This window comes from Micropterus salmoides, unplaced genomic scaffold (genome assembly GCF_014851395.1).
Source record: "Micropterus salmoides isolate LMB-PRFRI ecotype aquatic unplaced genomic scaffold, ASM1485139v1 Ms_hic_scaffold_13, whole genome shotgun sequence".
Taxonomy (NCBI): Eukaryota; Metazoa; Chordata; class Actinopteri; order Centrarchiformes; family Centrarchidae; genus Micropterus; species Micropterus salmoides.
The window spans coordinates 19,716,380-19,740,777 of record NW_024040374.1 but is presented as its reverse complement, the minus strand read 5'-3'; the positions used below and the strand labels follow the sequence as shown (position 1 = coordinate 19,740,777).

The 24,398-nt window shown below is 40.7% G+C and overlaps 2 protein-coding genes across 2 annotated transcripts; one reads left to right on the top strand and one right to left on the bottom strand.

The window, feature by feature from the left end:
- The first annotated feature begins 4 nt into the window (after positions 1–4).
- On the top strand, positions 5–16,530 carry cunh1orf112 (chromosome unknown C1orf112 homolog). Its single transcript, XM_038716033.1, has 25 exons — positions 5–139; positions 378–506; positions 932–971; positions 1,074–1,162; positions 1,547–1,651; positions 2,434–2,574; positions 3,273–3,435; positions 3,571–3,655; positions 3,807–3,945; positions 4,323–4,412; positions 4,558–4,622; positions 4,740–4,888; positions 5,835–5,964; positions 8,142–8,328; positions 9,109–9,191; positions 9,379–9,430; positions 11,222–11,311; positions 11,664–11,849; positions 12,427–12,546; positions 12,638–12,733; positions 12,817–12,930; positions 14,980–15,084; positions 15,181–15,261; positions 15,344–15,484; positions 16,118–16,530. The coding sequence occupies exons 1-25, from the start codon at positions 104–106 to the stop codon at positions 16,325–16,327; spliced, it is 2,826 nt and encodes a 941-aa protein (XP_038571961.1). The 5' UTR covers positions 5–103; the 3' UTR covers positions 16,328–16,530.
- Positions 16,396–23,987, bottom strand: scyl3 (SCY1-like, kinase-like 3). The gene is made up of 14 exons (XM_038716034.1): positions 23,671–23,987; positions 23,394–23,591; positions 22,726–22,911; positions 22,358–22,471; positions 22,148–22,204; positions 21,962–22,064; positions 21,762–21,873; positions 21,606–21,683; positions 21,237–21,376; positions 20,910–21,100; positions 20,397–20,568; positions 18,796–18,966; positions 17,880–18,673; positions 16,396–17,329 (listed from the first exon to the last, which is right to left on the bottom strand). The coding sequence occupies exons 2-14, from the start codon at positions 23,556–23,558 to the stop codon at positions 17,267–17,269; spliced, it is 2,346 nt and encodes a 781-aa protein (XP_038571962.1). The 5' UTR covers positions 23,559–23,591; positions 23,671–23,987; the 3' UTR covers positions 16,396–17,266.
- Positions 23,988–24,398: the final 411 nt, after the last annotated feature.

The following is a 24,398-nucleotide window of genomic DNA, read 5'->3' as shown; positions in this document are numbered from 1 at the left end:
CTTTCCCACTTTATTGAGTTCTTCTACATTTTACTTAGTGGTTAACAAAAACATAATGGTGACGTTAAGAGAAACACACTCGTAGGAACGTTTGGGTGCTTTTATGTTTTTGACGAGAGTACACAGCGTAGTATTTATGGTAAGAAGCTATTATCCAAATGAACATTAACTAACCTAACTCACTATGCTAACGTTAAATGTTAGCAAAACATACCGTAGCAAGCACGCAAGCTAACGGTAACTTAGTTCTTGCTTGTCTAACGTTAAACAGTAAGCGAATAATCGATAACATCTTCTTTACGGATGAAAATACTGATAAAGCCGTCTTACGGGAGACTCACTCGGTGACGTTGTAAAACTTTATGTGGTTGGGACAGTTGTCCTCACCTTCCTCGGTGAATGCTGTCATCATGTCCCATACCAACACTTCTCTTCTGGACGAGGTGGTGCAGTGGAGTCAGGAAACCTGCCGCCAGAAGCTCAAGTCTGTCCTCCCAGAACTCACCATATCCTTTTTACATTCTTGTGATATGATTCATAGCTTCATATAAGGAGAGACCTGTGATATCCAGGTCTTGTAAAGTTTTGAAATACACAAAATACTGGAAAAGCATGGAAATAATGATGCAATCTTTGGTATTAATAGGTCTAATGTTACAGTTTAAAATAAATATTATCTGTTGAATTACGTTTTTGAATGAGGGGGAGGCCTATTGTTATGAATATAGAACACCAACATCTTCAGACCCTCTCAAAATGATAAAGTTATGTATTTTCTTGGTGAAGCTGGGCACAATTTTGTGTTTTCCTCGTACTAATCTATCTTCATTAAAAAAACAACTATTATTGCGATCCTGACATATTTAGACATATAGGTTAATAAAGAGAAAATTAATTTGCTGAAATGCAGTTATTCCTTGACTGTTTATACTCTTTGCATCATAAGTCTGAGAGTTGGGATGATCATATACGTAAGTACTTAACTGCACAACTGGTAGTTCTAAACTGCTTACTTTGGGCCTTGAGTTCTATTTGTGATCTCATTATGTCTTAAAAACACAACATCCCTACAGGTATACTGAAGATAATTACAGATATGTTCCTCCCTCACATTGGTTTGTCAGAGCTGGAAGATGAGTGCTTTTCCAAGATCTTACCAAAGGTAAACAACATGATCATATATGTAGTGAATACCTTCACTAGCTTCACTAAATTCAAGGACATTAAAGATCTTAAACAACATAATATTTAGTTACCTAATATAACATTGTAGATCTTAAGTTGAGTTTTCAGTGTCAATTGGCACTGTTGTCCGAAGGGGATGACATTGTTTTAAACTCTTTCTTTTGATGAGACCCTGAATCACCTTTTTAATTCAGAAAGTGTGTTTTCTATAAAGTTAGTCACACTAAATCTTTGCCTTGTGAAGGATTTGTTGATAGAACTATTGTTGTCTTGTGAGTTACTGGTTCGTTTACATCTTCCCATAAAAGTGTATGGATTTGTCTGTGTGAAGGTCCTCTCCTTATCTCACAAATGTCTGCAGGCAGTGACAATGTTTGACTGCATGATGAAAGAGATTTTCAACCAAGTTGGGGGGCTGTCCAGTCAAAACACTGAGCTGTGTTCCTCACTAAGGAACATTCTCCAGGTACTTACAATTTCGGATTTAGTTGTTACATTGCAAGGCTGTGTATTTCAAAATGGTGCAATAGTAACATACAAGTTTATGGTACTATATGATGTATATCTTCTGAGAAAAATTGAGCCTCATGCAAGAACATTTTTGTATTCTTAACTTTCTCTTATTATTTTTGTGCGCTCGAATATGTGCCACATCACATTCAGCAAATGCTCCTAACTTCAGATAACCGTAAATGACTCGCGTAAACATGACGAATGCTTTCTGTGGGTAATTGAGCACCAGTTCATGTAATTTTAATTACATTTTAATTAGATTCAAATTAGAATAATTAATGCAACAATAATATCATATAAGGCAACATGTCCTGCCCTATACGTCAGGAAGTGTTCTTTCATGAAAATGATCAACAGTGAAAAGAAGAACTTTATCAACAGTGGAATAAAGGGAATAGGGCGGGATTGGTGTGTCAGCAGAGTTTGCAGAAGCACAGCCTTTGGTAATCTAAACTGCAAATACAACCATTGTCTCTGCCAAAAAATATCAGCACATTGTCACTTTCTCCCAAGGGCCTAAGGCATCCAACAGATTACACTTACAGCTCACCTTATTATATCCAGAGACAAATTAACCTTTTAAGTAGTGCATCATTTACAAATACGGAATAAATGGCGAATGCAGCAAGTGGTTTTAAGCACAAATCTGTCCATATGAGTGATTCTTGCATGAGGCCTGTTGTTCTCACTTCACCCCTAACCAATGCTTTGACAAGATTCTGATGTTTATTTCAGGCAATGATGCAGATAGTTGATGCACTATCCACTTGTGTGCGTCATGTTGGCACATTTGAGGAAGCTCCTGATCTAGATGCTATCCGCTCCTTACCAACTTGTATCCTCAAAGTCCTCAGGAGAACTTTTCAGCACTGCAAGGTTGGTCTGTTTTGTTCACCAGCGGCTGAGTACATTTTAACACTGCGCAGAGAGAAGCGGTAATGCATATTTATGCATCTTAAATTATTAATTAGGGCAAAATCTTTTGATGGTATTTGTAACATTATGATTAATAAAATAATCATGTTATTATTACTCAGAATGAATTATAAAGCGATATAAGATTAATGCGTTATTACGTACAGGAAATGCATAAAATTAATAGTGTAAATTTAGCGAGTGATTACATGAGTTCTTGGACTAACTAAACATAAATGTTCAGAGCTAACCTTAAATGGTGCGAGTTTTGTTTATACCCTAGGGGTCATTCTTTTCAGATTTTATTTTAAACAAAAAATTAGGAAGTATCTGTGTTTATTTAAACTTTTTGAAAATTTGATTTAAAAAAATATAGTAATTCCAAAGTTAGGGTGATTTTAAAGGTACTATTTGCAGCACAAACGTACCTAGAGGGTACTGTCTTTGCGCTTCCTCCTCATTTTTCTCTTTGTTGTTATTACAGTCCTTTTATTACCAGAAGTATTATCTGAGGTGTCAACAGCTTAAGAGGACCTCTTAAACTGGAAATTGCTGTGATAAGCATCTTCTTGCTGCAGGAAACGGTGTGGGGGTGGTAGGATGAATATCTATAAAAATGAAACTGATGAGTTGACGCATACTCTTCATGTTGTCCTCAGGAGAGTGAGGTTTTTTATTGTGGCCGTCTGTCCCTGGTGGCTGACCTGCTGCAGGAACTCTTCAAGGAGGCCTACTCCCTCCAGAAGGGTCTGTTAGAGCTGCTGGACAGGATCACCCTTGACAGCACTGCCTCAGAGGAGCAGATCTCTGATATTGTAACAGGTGTGTGTGTGTGTGGATATTTCTGAGTGCATTGTTCTGTTGCCACACCCATCGTTATTAAGCCCTTCCACTGTTGTACTTGTACACCTTCATTGCAATCTTCAATTCAATGAAGTTATTTTTCATCGTCTTCAGTGATTCATGGCCTGCTGGATATCTGCTCTATTATCTCCAACCTGGACATAGCACTGCATGCAAATACATGGAAATTTCTCATCAAGTCAGTATAGCACACACTTCTATTTACACTTGTGTTTTTTATAATGTCATATCATCTGTCATACTAGAATGAATCACTTCGTTGTAAGAGTTGGATACATTTAGAAGTTCATCTGATTAGTGAGTGATTAAATGGTCATTACTCTGTTCAGACAGAGTCTGAAGTACCAGTCATTGGTGGAGGAACATCTACATCATGGCGACATCAGCAACAGCCTGTGTGACAACTTGTTGGCCTCCTTCCACCACTGTGTGGAGCTGGGTGAACAGATTAAACATGCTGGTCTGCAGGTAGGAAAGCTCTGATTGGCAATTTATTGAAAGAAATTATTTATAATGAACTTTTAAGCAGCTTTTTATAGCTTGACGAATACAGGACAACAAATTGAAAATAACATTTTAGTTTGGTAATTTAAAAGTATGAAATTATTTTTTAGCAGTTATTTTTGTTCATTAGAGAATTAATTTAAGCTCAAATACCCTGCCCTGATACCAAATAGAGTCTGCACAATGGTGGTTATTTGCTAGATAGATTTTCACTGTGTTATACCCCTTTTTATTTTTTTATTTTTTTTTAATAAGTGACACTTAAGTTTAGTAGCATACGTTAAAGGGTAGACTCAGTGTTTGTCGCGTTGTTGTGTTAATGCTCTTATGTCTTTTTAAAGGAGGCAGCACAAAGCCCAGAATACAAGCTGTTCCAGAAAATTGCAAAGATGTGTAGATTTTTTGCCAACACTTTGGTTCATTACATAAAGGTAAAAAACTTTTGGATCTTCTTGCACCCCCCTTGACTCTATAAAACATTGTGCCATCTTTGTGTCTGTTAAATTATTTTGTTCTCTACTTCAGAATACAAAGCAGCTGAACTTAACATCCCCTCATTCCTAATCCTTTGAACAGGAATTCAAATTTTTTCTGACAAAGTATTGTAGCTGCTTTCACCAACTCTACCTCCAGATCACCAGGTATGTGTGGTTTGGCTGTGGTTTTAAGAAGCAGATTCACATTACAATTTACCCTTTGAGTTGACAATTATTGAGAAGTGTGGAAACATACATTCTGATGTGCCTGATGTATTTCAGTAAGTTCCCTCCCAGCTTGTGTGCTCCAACGCTGCCCATGGCTCTGTCTGAGGAGCTGAATGCAGCTGCTCTGGTTCCCATGGATGCCCTCCTGCTCCAGCTGTTACCCTTACAACCCTTCGCTGAAGTTGTCCTGCAGCAGGACCTGCGTGAGTTTAAAGATGGTCCTCTGCTTGCTCCTTTTCCTGTATGCTGTGGCCAGGTTGATGGATGCTTTGCTTTGCTTTGCAGTCTCCCTTTGCAGTGCAAACATTGTTTTATAAACTCTTTAGTAATTACCTGTGTACCAGTTCCATACCCATTTCTAAAACAATGTATACTATTTTGGCAATGTCATACAGTAAATGATGTATTTAAGTATATTGTATATTTTAATTGTAACAGAAAATAATAGCGGTCTTGTGTTGGTGAAGCAAATTTGCTTTGAAAGAGTACTTAACAAACAGGGCAATGGTAGTTTAGGATATTCTGCCTGTTTTAGTTTTATTTACAAACTGTTGCTAGAAGTGTTGCACCCTCGACAATTCTTTTCTGTGACTAGCTTCTTCAGTTCTGTGAGACAATGTCGCTGTTAGGTGACACTGTAATATGTTTTCAGAGGCTTCAGATGAAGCACATTAACAGTAATGTTATATGGTTTACTAAACAATCAATAAAGCAACACCCAAAATAGGTCACACTTAAAAATGTAGAGATTTGCAGTCTACACTGTCAGCATTAAAAATACCAACATGCAATGTATACTTGCTCTTATTTTCCCAGTGTGAGCATACTACCTGTTACATAGTAGGAATACACCAGTCCCACAAATTCTATCTGATCTGCTGAGTTAGATCAGCAACGGCATTGAGATCAGTTCAGTATATAATGTATATTACTATACAGTGACTCTCCAGTCTTTTGCTTCCAAAACTCTGAGTCTACTGAAGACTGACAATTTGAGTGTTTAGGAAATTGTGTTGTCTTTGGAAAAATGTAGGCCGTGTGTTCTCACTCAAAAGAACGTTTCATCATGCATCATGTTTCTAGCTACTGACTGGCAATAGCATAATCAAAATACAATCCTAGAATGACCTTTGTTTTGTTTGTCTGTAGGGTTAAGTCCTGAACATGGGCTCCCTCAGTGTATTCTGCTGGTGAGCGTCCTGGGTCAGCTCACCTCCCAACCAGAGGAGGTGCTGCAGCTTTGGTACACTGGCAGCCAGTTCTCAGAAGAGATACCCAGGTAATAAACAGGGGTATAATTGTTGTCATCAACAGATTACTTTATTAACATTTATTTATTTATTTAACATTTGGTGCTTTAATACAGGGGCCAGCAATTAACTGGATGTCAGGCTGCCAACCACCATGGTTACTAAAGCAGCAGGGATTGGTTATTGATGTTGATGGATTATTGATTTTTTATTTATTTAGTTCAGTTCAGTTTTCCTATTTTACAGAGAGTAAACCCATTTCAGATCCAACATGACTGATTAAACAGTATTTTTATTCAGATTTCTTTATAGATTATTCTATAACACGGACCAGCTGTATATTAGTAAAGTGAGATGGAACAATAAAATAACCATCGTTTTACACTGCACAGCTGGAATATTGAGTGTGGGAAATAATTATGTTAAATTAAAGAAGCATCATAGATACTAGTGATTTAGGACTTTAATATTGTATATGCACTTAGTGAGACTTTGAAAAGTATGTACAGTGGGTACGGAAAGTATTCAGACCCCTTTAAATTCTTCACTCTTTGTTTCATTGCAGCCATTTTCCAAAAATCAAAAAAGTTCATTTTATTTCTCAGTAATGTACTCAGCACCCCATCTTGACAGAAAAAAACAGAAATGTAGAAATTTTTGCAAATTTATTAAAAAGAAAAACTGAAATACCACATGGTCATAAGTATTCAGACCCTTTGCGTGACACTCATATTTAACTCAGGTGCTGTCTATTTCTTCTGATCATCCTTGAGATGGTTCTACACCTTCATTTGAGTCCAGCTGTGTTTGATTATACTGATTGGACTTGATTAGGAAAGCCACACACCTGTCTATATAAGACCTTACAGCTCACAGTGCATGTCAGAGCAAATGAGAATCATGAGGTCAAAGGAGCTGCCTGAAGAGCTCAGAGACAGAATTGTGGCAAGGCACAGATCTGGCCAAGGTTACAAAAAAATTTCTGCTGCACTTAAGGTTCCTAAGAGCACAGTGGCCTCCATAATCCTCAAATGGAAGACGTTTGGGACGACCAGAACCCTTCCTAGAGCTGGCCGTCCGCCAAACTGAGCTATCGGGGGAGAAGAGCCTTGGTGAGAGAGGTAAAGAAGAACCCAAAGGTCACTGTGGCTGAGCTCCAGAGATGCAGTCGGGAGATGGGAGAAAGTTGTAGTAAGTCAACCATCACTGCAGCAATCCACCAGTCGGGGCTTTATGGCAGAGTGGCCCGACGGAAGCCTCTCCTCAGTGCAAGACACATGAAAGCCCGCATGGAGTTTGCTAAAAAACACCTGAAGGACTCCAAGATGGTGATAAATAAGATCCTCTGGTCTGATGAGACCAAGATAGAACTTTTTGGCCTTAATTCTAAGCGGTATGTGTGGAGAAAACCAGGCACTGCTCATCACCTGTCCAATACAGTCTCAACAGTGAAGCATGGTGGTGGCAGCATCATGCTGTGGGGGTGTCTTTCAGCTGCAGGGACAGGACAACTGGTTGCAATCGAGGGAAAGATGAATGCGGCCAAGTACAGGGATATCCTGGACGAAAACCTTTTCCAGAGTGCTCTGGACCTCAGACTGGGCCGAAGGTTTACCTTCCAACAAGACAATGACCCTAAGCACACCGCTAAAATAACGAAGGAGTGGCTTCACAACAACTCCGTGGCTGTTCTTGAATGGCCCAGCCAGAGCCCTGACTTAAACCCAATTGAGCATCTCTGGAGAGACCTGAAAATGGCTGTCCACCAACGTTTACCATCCAACCTGACAGAACTGGAGAGGATCTGCAAGGAGGAATGGCAGAGGATACCCAAATCCAGATGTGAAAAACTTGTTGCATCTTTCCCAAAACGACTCATGGCTGTATTAGATCAAAAGGGTGCTTCTACTAAATACTGAGCAAAGGGTCTGAATACTTATGACCATGTGGTATTTCAGTTTTTCTTTTTTAATAAATTTGCAAAAATTTCTACATTTCTGTTTTTTTCTGTCAAGATGGGGTGCTGAGTGTACATTACTGAGAAATAAAATGAACTTTTTTGATTTTTGGAAAATGGCTGCAATGAAACAAAGTGAAAAATTTAAAGGGGTCTGAATACTTTCCGTACCCACTGTAAATAGATGTATCAGTCATGTATTAAGATAATGTGTAAATATGTCTAAAAGGCCATCCCCTCTGTTTGCAGGCCTCCTCTCTACCAGGCCTTGTTTGCTAGTTTCAGACGATGCCATACTGAGCGTCATGTACCGGTGCTGTTGCCCGGGGTGATGATGAAGGGTCAGGCCCAGGCCAAGGTCACTCTGCACCAACACATCTGTGTGCAACTTTGTGCCAGTGTGGCTGCACTTCCCCCAGTGTACTTCCCCGTGCTGGTGAGGTCTACGCACCAAACCACAACACACAGTGATTGAGATAGCAAAGCAAAACAAAATCTGAAATGTTAACTTTGGTTGTTGGGTCGGAGGAGTGTAGTTTTCAATGTCTCTTATGTCTTTTATGCAGTAGTGGATAAAACCCAGCAATGTGTGCATACGTGACAGAAGCTGCTGAAACTAAATTGGCCAGAGGATTGGATTGGCAAGCCGTCTCGCAAATAATCCAGAATGTTTAATACAAACAGTTGCGGGTGTGGTGCTTGGGAACTGCGAGGGCTGACATTCACGATGAAACTTGCCAGAACGTGTCTTTATTCAATTAGACAAATACTGACCTGACCTCAAACCCATCAATAAAAGCGTGCTTGGCCATGATTTTGACTTTATCACTTTCTGAGTTACTTCACTCATGATAACTGGTGTTTTCTTGGTCAAAGGAGTTTTAAGTAGAGCCCCCCATTAGAATGATTCATTCTATATATTCAGTATAGTGATAACTTCCATTTAGCAACAAATACACATAGTGTTCACACATGTGTTGTGCATGAGACATGGATAGTCTCAAGTGGACTCAAGTGGAAGTAATTTGTTTATTTTTGAAATCTAATCACATTCTGGCTGGCTTTGTGTGTTTAGGTGCAGGATTTCCCATCATTCAGTGCAAGTTATTCTTTCACTTTCATTTTGACTTTTGTCTTAAATCTCTTGATACCCTGTTTATGTGTCCTGTATTTTTAGCAGTTCACTCTTCCCCTCTCCTGTATCTCTCTTCTTCAGGAGCGATGTTTAGTCGATGCCGTACTGCAGGCCGATAATCAGACAGCTCTACTGGCAACAGATGTGTGGTGCTTCACAGCACGGTATATATTGTTTGTTTGTGCAGCTGTGTTTTGATAGAGGCATACTTTTCTGCACTCTGTCATGCTATAGTATGTCACCAACCCCACTTTTCAGGCACCTTTAGACTGAAGTACTGTAAGCATTTTCTGCACATTTTTTAATGTTCAATATTGAATCTACTGTTGATTTGGTCTTCTCTGCTTACAGGTATGGGACAGCAGAACTTTGTCTACATCATGTCCTCCTCATTGCTCAGCTGGTGGGTATAGACCAGGAAAATACACAATACAGTTGAGAGAATATATTTCATGGCCTTTTGGCACCCATATTCAGCCCTGAATTCTAAAGATGTTCAGTACACCTTCATATTGTGGACTTTATATCTTTTGCTGATATAGTTTACACAATCTCATCCCAAATTCTGAAATTTTGTCTCTTACCATCTTTGATAGACACCACAAGCACTTTCTAAAATAACTCTAAAGCCCCTTAATCTCTCTCTCTGTAGGCTTATGGGTTAGTACGGAGTCCTTTCTGTTTTCTGTAGCACCCTAACAGGGATGACAGTTGGGAGTTGTTGGACCTTTGGGATACCTTTTCATAACCTGTTACATCATTAGGATATCAGTTTCCCTCTGTCAGTTCTTCACCTTTCTTCTACCCTGATGATTTAATTTCTCCTGAGCCTTTACACTACAGGCATGCAAACTCCTCACCTTTCGGGGAAAAAATTCCCCGTTTTGAAACCAAAATGGGTCACCTCCGTGATTTATGCAGTCAGGTCGGTTGTTAATAAGACAGCATTTACGTCTCTACAGAGTACCAAGTCCTCTCCTCTCTAGCATGAGCTTTGCAACTTTATAACTGGCTCTGCCTAACCAATCATCACTCCTAATGCCTCAACCCAACAGCCAATCAGAGGCAGATTAGGGCATTTTTCTAGTCCGCTGCACTGACAGCTAAACACGTGAGGACGGTTGTTAAGTTTAGAAATTTGACCACTGTTATTAATCAGTAATGTTAGCCAAGCTAATTGATCAGAGCAGTGGAAGCAACCTGGATGTAAAGTAGGCTAACGTCAGGCATCTATGTTATTTACACTGGGCACGCTGGGGACATGTTCCCATCACTTTTTGAAAGCGTTTGTTAAAAATGCTTTGAAAGATAGCTTGCAACATGATACGGCAAAGAACCAATGAAAGTGCTTTGGGAAAGGTTTATTTGCATTTTTAAGTAAGAATAAACAAGCTACTGATTATAAAATAACGCCAGAACATGCAGCACCAGTCAGTAACTTTAACAACTTCTTGTCACAGTTTCTATTTGGCCAAATTTTCCCGTTCTCTCCCTGTGAACATGACAAAAGAGAAGGGAAGACTACATCATGCCTGAATGTGTGCTAATTCAGCAGAGATGATATTCCATGAGAAAAGTTGAACTACAGGAGAAACATATGTGAAAGCAACACACACTGCCTGAGAGCTGAACTGCATTATATTCTGTAATACTTTTTTTTTTAAATGTCACCTGCCACCTGAATTTTGTATAAAATAAAAACATTTCAACCATAAATTGATGTAGGAAAGGCAGAACAGAAAATTCACCAGAATGCAGGAAATGAAGTGTTTTATGCTCAAAAATTTCTGGGGGAGGACCCCCCTGACCCCACAACTCATATATTTCAGCATTGATGATTTCTATAAATAGTGTTAAATTATCGTCACATCTTGTTCTCGTAACTGCAATAAAGTGCATCGCTACGTCTCGTCACACCCCTAATCTGAGCCCTTATGTCCCCACTACTTTTCAAAACAAAGTGACACCCTTGCGTGTCGGTGCCTTTCTCTTGTTGTAGTAGACAATTGCACGTTATCTATACAAACATGTAAGCTTAAAAACAGACACGTCTTACACTGTCTCTGTATGTTTCACTGCTTGCGTGTCCTTCTCACCTTATTCTTTTTATTTATTTTTTTTTACCCCTGACCAGTTTGCATGCCTGACACTGACACTCCTCACCTCCTCTATGCTTCCCCCTCTTCTCCTTCAGGTGAAAGCTTGCACTACTGAGTGTTACCAGTTGTTTCACCTGGGCCTGCTGCTCAAACGTATGGTTTTCCTCATGACGCCGAACCACCAGGTTAGAACTGAAATGAAAATTTTTATGAACTCACGGATTACTGAGTGTTACTTTACATCTACATAAACAGTTTTGTATTGAAATTCCCACAGCCACATAAGATAAATGGAGAAAACTTAAAACTGACTGGATGGAAATGAAAATTATATAGACTTTGTATTTCATGTATTTGATTTACATTTAACAGTCACAGTACTGACAAAAAAAATCTGTATATTTTGAATATCATTCTGGCTTTGGATGATGCTTGTTGATTGTGTCTGTATCATTAAAAAAACACATTGAACTATAAAAGGTTATAACCTTTATGTAAAGTGGTTTTTCATTAATCTGAAATGTTTTGTTTTTCTAGATGGAGCTGGTGACGCGTTTCCCACCCTCTGAGATGGAAAACCTTCCGTTGTGGCAACATGTCCTCCTCAGAGCTCTTTCACATGATGCCCGTCACCGTGTAGAGACGGACATCATTGGCCTTACTCAGAAAGCTCTGACCGACTGGCAGAATGGAGGGTATAAACTAGGACAAGTGAATAAAGTGGTGAGGTCTGAAAGTAATTTTAACCAGTCACTGTTTTTATTAATCTTACTGTAGAGGATGGTCTGTTTATATGTATCCCCACCTAGCATGAATAAGCAGAGGGTTACTGTCTGCTTTGTACTCAAGGGAAGACGCCATGATTGTGCAAAGACGAAACAGGCACATTCCTAAGTGAATAAGTGGAATCTAAAGTCTGCAGAGGTGCTATTTTGAGATCAGGGTAAATGGGGTGCATTACCCCATTATTTACCCTTTATTTAGCTCCTGAAGGCAACAAGGACAATGTAGTGACTGATATTGAATACATGGAGAGAAATGGTGCAGTACAAACATCAAGGGCAAGGCTGCCCCAGATTCTGTCCTTGTACACTTAAAAGGGAGTAAATAGATGACAAATGATTGCAACAAGCGATATCAAGAGTAAGATAAGCTTGCTTTTATTGTTGAAAACAGATGACAAAGATAAGATTGTTTAGTCAAATCCAGCCATGAAAACAATGCAAGGAAGCAGGACGGGGAAATATGAAAATGAAAAAATACACAAATGTAGTATTTACAAACTCCCCCCTATGTCCAGAATGTAGTGCTGTTATCCTTCCTAGCGGTGGTCCAGGGGCAACCATCTCCCGAGGAACAGTGTGGGTTGTCTGCAATGAAGATAATCACACAGCTCTGGTTACGAATGAGTCCAGACCAGGTGCGATTTAAACACACACATGCGCACACGCATCCACCCACACACAGATGTGGTGTACATGCATGACTCCCTGTCACTCGTCATACTCCAGGTGCAGACCCACCCTGTGCTCCAGTGCACTCTGCAGCGGCTCCTGTCAGTATCAGCCATTTTAGTGAAAAACCTTGAACATCAAGTCATTCTTCAGGTATGCCATTAGTTTCCATAGTTCACATAAATTAATACAATAGAGAATACACGTCAACACGTGTGTGTGTGTGTCTCTCCAAGGCTCTGTTGTGTGTGGATACTGTGGTGTCTCAGAAGTGTGAGGATCAGCTGCTGCTGGCTGCTCTGCAGTTCCTCTCCTCCCTGGGGAAGATCTTTGTCCCTCCTGACTGCCAGGTAATGAAACCAGACAACTGCAAATAATCTTCTCTTACTTAGTTCCTTGCACTCTTATATATATTCTATGGGTGCTTTGATCGATCAGTCACCAATCATAATTTGCCGATAATGGCTTTAACTAGTTTGATCGGTGGTCTCTAAGGCCAATCAATAAAGCCGATCAGACGATGCAATACTCACCATACAAATTTTCAACGGCAGCTAAAATTGTTCCACTATGCGGACTGAGCAGTTTTCAAAGCTAGCTAGCCCCAAAGTCCTTTTCACACAGGAAGCGATTGATGCGCCCAGTTAATTATTTACAATGAGAGTTGAGCAGCAATTAGATAAGTGGAGCAACAAGCAGGAGTGATCATGTGAAACTGTTGTGGTCCTGCTCATCTCACACGCCGCCCGCTACCAGAGTTTAATTGTCTTGACCCACAGCGCATCAGGCAGAGTTTCCTGATGCAAAGAGAGGCACCCCTCTATCAACTGACTGCCTCTCTCTCTCTCACCTTTTGCTATGTTTCCGCTTCCTGTCCAGATTAAAACGGCGAATCCAAAGATGTTTGTTTGAAAATGCTGCTGACCCCGTTGGCAAAAACAACACAGATACTCACATTTGGATTTCTGATTCGGTCTTATCAGTCATGCAAAGCAAAAACACAATGCTACTGACAGTTTTAGTTTCGTTATTTTTATGAAAATATTTTGTACTGTGTAAAAAGCACTTGTGCTGTACACGTCGCTGTATTTACTTTGTGACGACTCCCAGTCTGTTTTCCACCGCCACAGATTCTATGTACTCAGTAACAGTCCCAGCTTGTTGTTGGTCAATGCCAAAAAAAAACTGGTGTGGTTCTTCATCTGTATGACTTTATTCTTTTGCCAAATCTTCTGCAACTGCAGTGTAGACCATCCGCTTCATGTTTACACAGGCACGCACATGTTCAACGTACGTGAACGGCCACTAGATGTGCTTTTTCAGTCGTTTTAATATGGACTGAGATCAACTCTGATACCAACCACAACGCTGCTGTGAACGGAAAAGATCGTATTCGTTGTTTAAAATACTGTTTAAAAACCGTAGTAGTGTGGATGTAGCGTCACATTACCCCACTCCTCTCATGTCAACCCTCCTGTTTTCCCCTGGATTCTCCCGTTTAAATGTTTCCCCAGCCATATTTTTAACCTTTATAAAATCAAATAAAAAGCTCCTGGCCGTATTTAAAGTGTTTGCTACTCTCTCCTCTGGTAAAGCCGGTGGCAGTAGACTGTGCTTCTTGCACAAGGACTTAATAAATGAAAACAACCCACTGAAATAATATTAGGCTTATACTAGTGGTAAACCATACACAATTATAATGAATATAGTAACTATAAGTATATAGTTATATTATCAATATACTAACAGTATAATATGGAATTAACATTGTACTTTTATTTATTCAAATCTCAAGGACAGTTATGATTCCTCTGTGGCCCACTCTCCCCCTCTCTCTAAAGCCCACAGAACCTGCCTGAGCTTTCAGAACCAAAGCGGATATTTCAGTTTATCATTGACTCAGAATGCCAATGCTCCTTTATCTCCTACATATCTTGGCTACAGCCTTTTTTTGTCGCAGTTTTTATAGTTGCAAAGTAAATTTATTTGTTGTTTGTTTGTTTTTAGGACTAATTAAATCATTATACAGTATAGTGTTTACATGATATACATGATAAAGAAAAAGCTTCAAATGGAACGAGTGATCGGTATCGGCCAATATATCTTTCAGCAATCTGTGATTGGGCCAAAAAATCCTGATCGGAGCACCTCTAATACATTCATGACGTTAATGCTTTTGTGTTGCCAAGTATGCGGTTTGAAACATGACTTGCATCTTAATGTGTCATTATTCTTGACATTTTATAGACTAAATGAATAATTGATATCAGTAATATAATATATATTATTATATATAATAATCAGTAATAATCATTAGTTGAAACTGTAGGTAAGATATTTAAATTCTGGATTTGCTCAATTCTGAAGTTCACATTGTGGATATATTGTTTGTCCTATAGAGTCAAATTCTGCCGAGGCTCAGTAGCCTGTTTAGAGTCCTGTTGTCTGACAGATCCTGGCTGCTGCATCAGCACACCCTGGAGGCCTTTTCTCACTTTGCAGAGGTACGCAGAAACTCAATAGCTGTTCTAGATGTAATCCTAAAGAGTTCATGCCTTATCATAAATGTAACGTTTGTAATGTGTTTTTCGGTATTTAAGATTACAAACCATGAAGAGGTGATTTCCCAGAGTTTGTGTGAAGAAGATACCAAGACGAAGGTGGTGAACTATCTTAGCAAGGTAAGGGGATGCCAACATATTGCAATGAAGATCAACCTTGGATAAAACAGATGGATGTAAATAAGTCTCTGTTCTGTTGAAGACTGTGAATGCACAGGAAGATGCGGAGTCACGGCTACAGAGGCTCAAGCTGGAGATGGCAGTTATTGAGCAACATAACGAGAGGCTGGAGAACAATGAAGAAAATACTTCTAACAAAGTAGCTCCTGAAACAGATTCAGAGGTTAGTGGTTAAGTTAAATTAAACCTTTACTCACAGGCATCCTGAATATGCATGCAGTGTTACTTCACATTTATAATGCCCAAGTCACTCAGGTGGCAACTCGGTGACAGTACCTACCAGTGTACATCATATTTACCAGGCTGCTATTGATTATTTTATCATTGTTTATATTATTTTTAGTTGATAGTTGAAAACGCTAGAAAACACTTGAAGAGAGGCTGGGGGATGATATGTGATTGAAGTGCCTGGCTCAAAATTAACAAGGGACATTTTGGGTGGAAGCCCACTGGAAGTTTCCATTGCATGCATCTCTCTCGATAGATAGATAGATAGATAGATAGATAGATAGATAGATAGATATGAATGAGAGAGGTGTTTGCAATCCTGATATCTAATTTATCTAGTAGCTCAGTCCAAACTTCCCGTAGAAATAATGAGCACTGTAAAATAGTACATTTCTTTAGCAAAATAACTTTCAAAATAAACTATACATATTGGCCTGCTCTGCAAGTCAAAATATAATTTGAACAAGCAAGACCCGGAGCTGGTCTCGTCTGATGTAAAATTTGATCATTTGTGAGTGAAAATTTAATTCATGAAAAAAGATAAAGAAGTCATTATTCCTCCTCTCAGCCATGCCCAAAGAGAGCTCGGCAGGAGACCAGTGCAGAGGAGTACAGCCGCTACATGCAGACAGCTGAGAGTGCTTTGAAAGCCCTTCAGGCTCTTACTGAGGCAGATAAAGCCAACACTACTGCACCACCTCCACCTTGGCTGGAATCCAGACTACAGGAACTGCAGACCCTCATAGCCCACATCAGTACAGCCAGACACACAACTTAACTGCTCCCATTTGTTTTCCAGCTCCAGATTACTGACTTCATGTATAGAAGGTTTTTTTTTTTTTTTTTCCCCCCACCCCCTCAAGCCTGGGCCTGTGAAAGTCTGTACACTCTTTGCTGCTGCAGAAAGTTTTCTCCTCACTTTTTAAACCTGCCTACTCATTCTTTGTTTGATGTTATTGTTTATTAAACTTTGAGCACAAATCATTGTTCATTTGTTTTAATTTAGCAGTAAGTCAAGCCTCCACTAACTACCTGTTTTGATATTGATGGGTGTTTTCTGTCTGCTTGTCCAAGTAAGTAAGTAGTTGCTGCCGGCCCTAAACATTGCAATTACCTAATAATAAAAAAGGTAAATCTAATAAAACGTTTTATAAAACAGAACAGGGTCGTATTTTATACAGTAAAATCTTTACTTGACCACCAACCAAAAAGCTACTAATAAATTATGTAATTTCCATTTCACATTCATTCAGTGCAAGCCTGTAATTCAAACCTGACACATTTTGGACAAGTTGTGCGCCTTGCCAAAAAGTGCACCTTGATCTTCATGCCAGTGATGAAATTGGCACATAAAAGGAAAATTTAGAGAAGCAGATGAAACCAGGATGACATTCACCACTGATAAAGATCCTCATTCCCCTCGACGTGACTCGTATCAGTTGGCAAACAATTAAGAATGCCTTCATTTGTCCAAGTCCTGCACATTTCAAGTCTCCAGTTTAAAAGAATGTTATCTTAATGAACAGACTGATAAATGTCCAGGAACCAACATAAGACAATACAAAAAGTCTGAACAAGTCGTTATGATTCTTGATGACGCATCATGCTGTTAAATAAGAACTGGAGCAACTTTCAGCTTACAGGCGGTCTGAAATGGTGCTTCCAGAGGTGGTGCATCGTGAGGATTTGATTTTTGCAGCAGACCGATCAAACGTCATCACCAAGAATTCTCATCGTCCCAGTTCAGGTCACCTTCGTCTCCCCAACCATCGGTTTCAGTCTTGGAGAGGAAATGATATGCAAACAAAGAACAATCATCACAGATAGGTTAGTTTGTAAATGGAGAGAAAATTCTCTCATTGATGCCTCTGCAATCATTAACAAGACAATAGATTTGAAACATGGGAGCACACACTTATTTCAAACATCAGATTTTTGGCTCATAGTTTAATGCGTTGTTAATTATAATTTTATTTATTTTTGGTATATTGTACTACGCAAAATTAAGAATCTTTTTTAGATGTTTCATCCTGTGTTTGTCCTTGTGGCTCCTAAAAACCAGAAGAAAAACGTTGCAATTTCATTGTGCTTAAAGCACTGTGACAAAGGGTTGCAAGCAGACGCTGCCCCATATTGAGGGATCACATATGTGTTTAAGTGTGTTTTTGCAGTGGTTCTGGTTCTAACAATCCTTGTCTGTGTCCGTAAATCTGTATGAAAGCCTAGTACTGAGGAACACCTTAAAAGCTTGATCCAAACCAAATTCCAGGAAATCAAAGTTGGAAAACAAAAACAAAAAGGTAACCCTACACCCCACAACACACACTCACCTCAGTCAGATTGGCAGCTGCAAACTTGGCGGTGAGTGTTACAGTATCGATGGACGAGTCAACCTGCAGAGATGTGTTTTCTGGAGAGGCTGCAGACAGTCCAGCATCACCTACGCTACCCTCGTCCAGTAGCAGCAGAGCTGGAGAGGACAGTTTGATGTCCGGCACCATGTCTGCGAACAAATCCAGCTCCGGGTCTTGCTTTGCCTTTTTCTTCACCTTAATGGTGAACTCCTCCCCCAGACCTCCTATCCCACTGTTCTTTTGTAGCACTGTGGGCTTGGGGTTTAATGGGCTGTGTGAGTTCTCCAAGCCTCTCTCTTCTTGAGCCCAGCCATCGTCCCATGAGGAACTGGTCTTGCTCTGTGTGGATTGTCGCAGTGTTGATGTCAGTTTGAGGGGTTTGGAGGAACCCAGTCTTGGTGCTTCAGGAGCATGTTTTACAGGTGTAGTAGTGTCCCCTCTGGGCAGTGTGAGTATAACTGGGTCTGATAAAGGAGCCATAGGGGAGAGATCTGAGGTAGGATCAGTGTCCTCAAAGTCATCCCACGGTGCCTCTTCGATGTCGGGGTGGGAGAGGGGCACTCTGCTAGTGACTGGATGCCCTCTCTCTGAGGCCTGGATGTGGATCTGGACTGACTGTCCATCTGCGTTCTCACTCTCTTCAGGGTCGCTCCAGTCAGGCCAGTCTTCTGGTGGGCCTTCTCTTCTGTCAGCCTGCTCTGGGCTGTATGACTGCTGCTCCACCTCCTGACGAAAGCCGTTCAAAGGTAGAGACATTTGTCTACTCACATCTGAAACGTTTTTTTTTTTTTTTTTTTAAAAACAGACAGACAGTTTCAGTCACAACAATGTCAAACTGTGAATTAAAATATAGAGTAAAGAGTAAATAGAATGGGAAGGGGAGTCATCATACCTGATTTTGGTGCCAGAGGGTAACTTCTTGGAGTCTCCCTACTACCCGCCAAGCTACCCATGTGACCCAGGACCAGGCCTTCGGTCCCTGTTGGTCTGGGGAACAAATTCAAGACTTTCGAAGGCTGGGCCATCTGAGGTTGGGAGCCTCCAACTATATGGACAGGTGAAGCTAAGCAATAGAGTTAAAGTAAGATTAGTGTCCACCAAATGTTTTTTTTTGGGAACTTTATCATTAATAGTTTGCTGAGCAGCAGATCCTTTTAAGCAACGCTCGCTGTCACTGGAATTTTTACACTTGGCTGCTCAAGAGTACAACAGTAGGTAGGGGCATTGAATCTTCTAAATCCAGATTTTCTAGTTTGAACTGTCACGCTCAGAAAACCTGTTACTTGAATCTTGAGGCCAATCACAAGACATTATTTGACACAAACATGGAGACAGTATGACTATCCCAGTGCCCTGTAAAACATCACACCTTGAGCTTATCTGAAACACTGCTGCGAGGGTTCCTCCTGTCCAGTCATTTCAGTCTGACCCTCCCTGTACTGGTTACCTGATGATTTTCAAATTGAATTTAACATTTTACTCATACTATAATGCTGTATTTTTTTCATTCCTATAAGCTGGAGCTCAACATGGCCTCAGACTAGTAGGCTTCTGACTAACTGAATAGTTAATGAACTTGAAACTAAAGCACTATTTGTGCAATACACAGCTACAAAAAAAATAGTTAAAGAGATCATAATATGCTTTTTGGCTTTTCCCCCTCTCCTTTATTGAGTTATATATCTTTTTGTGCATGTAATCGGTTTGCAAAGTGAAAAAGCCCAAAGTCCACCCTAAAGGGAGTTACCATCTCCCACAGAAAACAATGCTCATGAACGCCCCCAAAACAGCTTGATAGTAGTCCAGCTTTTATTTCCATAACCCGTCTGCATCACTTTGTCACACGAGTCATAATGCTCTCCTTGCGGCTAGTGTGTCATGCCCTCAAAAACACTGGTGGACAAACACACTGAGCTGCAGCACACACAGTGACAAGACGTCCGCCCACTGCTTCCCCTACGAACTTTAGATACCTTCCAGGTAGTCAATGATCCGTGCACGGCTAAAACGTAATAAATTTGTTACAAATGAATAACGTACCACTCTGAAATGTTTTGCTCCAGCCTAGGTTGCGAACCTGACCTGAGTGACTGATCTGAAGCGCTGCGGAGGAAGCCGCTTTGTTTTGCATTATACTACCTTTCTTGTCAGGACCCGCCCTACTCTGATTGTGGTTGGCTAGTCGTCCTTAACTAGTTACTGCGCATGTGCAACCCCCAACAAAGATTGAATCCAAGTGAGATGCTTTACTCCATAGCTAAAACGGAGTGTTCAACACACAAGGAGAAATGTGGTCCTGCAGCAATGTGCAGTTTGACAAAAATATGGTGTTTTTTATTAGTTAAACCATATAAACCTATTCTGATACAGCCCCTAAATAAAATTATGAAACGTTTGCACTATACATAATTGAATCTACCTGTTTTACGCAAAACATTATTGATTCAGATCAGCTTTCATTGTTATTGTCATTAGTAGGTCAGTGTTGCTTACTTTCAGGGGTGACCTCTGTAGACTTGGTGAAGTTGGGTGTGGTGCGTTTAAAGACCTTGGTTCTCTCTCCACCAACCACCACTTGAGCCCCCAGCAAGGGCACCAACACCGCCAGACTCTGCAGCGTCACGGCAACCAGAGAATCACTGGTGTCTCTCATTCCTAACAAAACCTGACAAAACAAACAAACATATTATGTAACTAAGAGAGACTTGCTTAATGACATTTACGTCTACCTTCAAACTCTTTTACCCCCCCCCCCAAAATGTCATTTACAGATCAAACCACACACACACACACACACACACACACACACTCTGGTCCGGTTCTGGAAATTGCATGTATCATAAATCAATTTTTAGATATTGAGCCAGGGCAGCGGTTTCTTCATAAAATCTCTTCGTCTTTGCTAAGCGAATTTCCCAAAATGTTGGACTATGGCTTTAGACTTAACTCAGTGTTCATCATTAATTTCAACGGAAATAAAATACTGGCACTATGTCAACACTCCACCTGAGGTAGGATCTGGTTTTTGAGTTCATCATGGGAGAAGAACTCAGCGTAAATGTGGATGTGAGCCAGCAACACGATCCGGACGTGTTCCTCATTGACCTTGAAGAGTTTGAGAAGCTGAGGAATCACATGTTTCCGGTAAAGGGACACAGACAGCAGGCATTCTTCCCCACTAACACCACCACTGGAATCTGTCCACACAGACAAAATAAAGAAGGGGAGCATTAGCAACAGCCCCTTACAGTTTCACACCACAGTATGTTTCTTCCTTGTTGATAGGAGGGTTAAAGATCTGAGTTATTCTTAGCAGCAAGATATTCATCTTACCCCTCTTTGGCCTTAGAAGATGAGGCAGGAAGCTTTTGACAGCCATGGGTTCTGCAAAAACGAGAGAGTTGAGGAGTTTGGGGACAAGACGTACAGCGATCAGCTCTTCAGGGAGACTCTGGACCCGGTCTAGAAGAAACCTACACAAACATACACACAATGAGCATGTTAATAAAAAATAAGGTGTAGTTAAAATTATAAATTGAATTAAGAAAATGTATAACGACGCGATTTAAAATTCTGAGAGATTATATTTAAATAAAAGCATGAACATGTGGACTGCTTTGGAATACAACATATGAAACGGATATTTGCATGAGCACATTACAAATGAGCACACCGGATAGGAAAGACTACATCGTTTCTCACTTAAAGAATTCATTCTTTTCTTCTTCCGTCTTCAAGGTCAGGCTCTTTAGAAAATTCATCACTTCCAGGAAGTCATTCCTATGCATAGAAAAACTGTGTTTGAAAACAAGTCATTTATATCATGTTCCGATATCAGCAAAAGCTAACAACACCAACCTGAAAAACTCATGAGTCAATAGGGAGCTGAGTGGAGGTCGAGAAAAGGGGTCAGAGTTCAGAAGGCCTGCCTGCAGGGTCTTCTTCAGACTGTCAGACAGCTCCTGTGACACTGGACACAACACAGGCAACAGAAGGATGAACAAGTTTAAGATAATGCACCGCGGCTGTAAACATTACAAAGCCATCACTCTACTCACCATAGCCATTCAGGAGAGAGATGAGGGTCTCCATCATGATTCCAAAAGAGTAACAGTCCCGAGAGTGAGCATTTTTCTCCGGAAGCATTTTAAAGCCCTCAACCTGTCAACAACATGTTTCATGAGAACTTCTGAACAAATGGGGAAGTTCTTCCATTTTTCTGACGCAACCTTTAATCTGCTTACCAGCTCTTCTGGGGGAACGCAGGTGGCCTCTCTCAAGTTATCAATGCTTGTGAGAAACTGAGGAGTTGAAGGAGGAGATAATTGAAAATCAAAACATAAAACTGATCCCGACTCTTCAAATGTTGGGTTTTTAAAGAAATAAAACAAGAACAAAACACACACACAGAGACTGCATATTGGGAACATTCTACCTATTATCCAGTCACTAACCTCAGGTGTCGCTTCAGAGAATTTGCAGACAGTCTCCATCCCTCCCAGTTTCCAATGACCATCTTCACTGACAAATACAGATGAAATGCAGACATTGTTGTGGCTTGATTTGCCCTGGTGGTAAAGGAAGTCAGGTTATGAACTTAACTATGCCTGTTTAACACAGACAAAAGGACCGACAGACACTAAATGGCCTGTGACTACTCTGAAACATGAAACAGCACTTCAGTATTAATTATAATGATGACTTCAGGCCAACTAGTTTTCATTTATCTCATTCATTAATCTAATGCCTTAAAGAAATTGTGCATTGGGCCGCTTGCATCCAGAGAAACTCCTCCTTGCTTCTTTTTTTTGGGGGGGCTCACCCTGTCGTGCAGAAACACAAGCGCCTGCAGGAGGTCGTATATGCCTGCGCAGATTTCCTCCGGGGAGAGGCTGTCCAGTAGCAGCTCCAGGGGCTGCACGCACTCCGTCACCAGGTGGATGCCACCGTCCTGCACTGAGCAGGACAGGAAGCGCAGCAGACACGGGTGCCTTAAGGTCTTCAGGTGCTGGAGGAAGTTAAAGTATTTCATTATTTCCTATAAGGAGTGGAGGTCATGCAGCTGATGGGAAATCAATGAGTAGGGACTCATTATGCAGCCTGAGTGCCAACACTAATGAGCTATTTCAGTCACATCCAGACTGCTGTCAGTGGAAAGCATAAAGACTTACATTGGTGGCACTGGCTCTATAGAAGTGTAGAGATCTTTAACTGCATGCGAGAATAATCATTAATTTCATGGTGATTGGTGGTTGGTCTGGGCTTGCAGAATGACTGCACAGACGAGGCTGCAGTCAAATTGACCTTTTGTGGCAGATTAGAAGAGGTGATGAAGTTCTTTGTTTGCAGTGTAAATGTTCTTTTCTGACAGATGTTGCTTCACTACAGTAAAAGGTCTTATTATTATATACTTACATCTATGACACTTCACAACAACAACTAAATACTGCTGTAAGGAAGCCAGTGTGATGTGGCATCAGGACGAATTACCTTGGCAGCTTGGTTGACTTTGTCCTCATTCCCCCGCTTGTGAACGAACACGGAAGCAGGCTTTCCATCCTGGAGCATGGCCGAGTACATGGTGAGTCCGGAGGGCAGAGTCAGGAGTGGCTCCTCCAAGATGCAGCTCCGCACCGCGCTGTTCTCCGCACCCATGGCCGCGCTTGTGTCCTTTCGACCTGAATTCCCCTGTGGCAACGCGAGGCTGTCAGTCGTTAAACAAGCAAATATAAACGCTCGTCATAGAGTGAAGTTGACATACTGATACCTGTTTAACCGTAGTGGATGTCCCGATGCTCTGCGAGAAGTTAGCTAGTGTTGATAGTTAGTAGCTGGCTAACCTTGGCGCTACGTTAGCCAGCTTGTCATTGCTATGCTTGTCGGCAACACTTCCGCCTCCAAACAATCATGCTATTGACGACGTGGCGCAAAATTAAGAGCGTGATTTTACAAAAAGAAGTGTCGAAACTGTTTGTGACAAAAACACAAAGGTAAATTCCTAGTGACTTCTCCTCAATCAACGATGCTAACGTGGAGCGAAAGCTGCGCTGTAAACACGGACTCTTCCGGTAAAGGACGAAACCACAGGGCAGGGGGCAGGTCACTTTACTCTGATACAAAACTAACTAAGACCTACACACTTAGGGTTTGAAACTATACTGAAAACTATTTTAATCAGTCACGAGCTTCCCGTCATGTAAGCATGTGCTGCTGCATGAATGAGCTTTAGTTTATGTTTTATAATCTTACAAAACCACAAATACCCCTGCTCTGAAAGCTGATGGTTGCAACCAAAGTGGTGCGAGACAACGCAGGTAGAGAGGTGTCTACCATATGGCAACTATTTCAACCTAGAAATGAAATAAACTTTTAAAAGTCTGTGTCTGTGCTGCTTTGGGCTTGAGAAATAAGTCTGTAGTGCCTCTGTCTCTGTTGGGGCCACCTGTAGGCTATGACAAAGATAGGAAGCTATTTAGGAACCGTGAAGTCAGCTAC

Coding starts and splice junctions, on each gene's coding strand:
- cunh1orf112 (XM_038716033.1), top strand. CDS start 104: ATGTTTTTGACGAGAGTACACAGCGTAGTATTTATG. Junction 5,965..8,141: donor TTCTCAGAAGAGATACCCAG/GTAATAAACAGG, acceptor CTCTGTTTGCAG/GCCTCCTCTCTACCAGGCCT. Junction 12,931..14,979: donor TTGTCCCTCCTGACTGCCAG/GTAATGAAACCA, acceptor TTTGTCCTATAG/AGTCAAATTCTGCCGAGGCT.
- scyl3 (XM_038716034.1), bottom strand. CDS start 23,558: ATGGGTGCGGAGAACAGCGCGGTGCGGAGCTGCATCTTGGAGGAGCCA. Junction 22,912..23,393: donor AAGTCAACCAAGCTGCCAAG/GTAATTCGTCCT, acceptor AACTTCCTCCAG/CACCTGAAGACCTTAAGGCA. Junction 21,874..21,961: donor CTCTCTCCTGAATGGCTATG/GTGAGTAGAGTG, acceptor TGTTGTGTCCAG/TGTCACAGGAGCTGTCTGAC.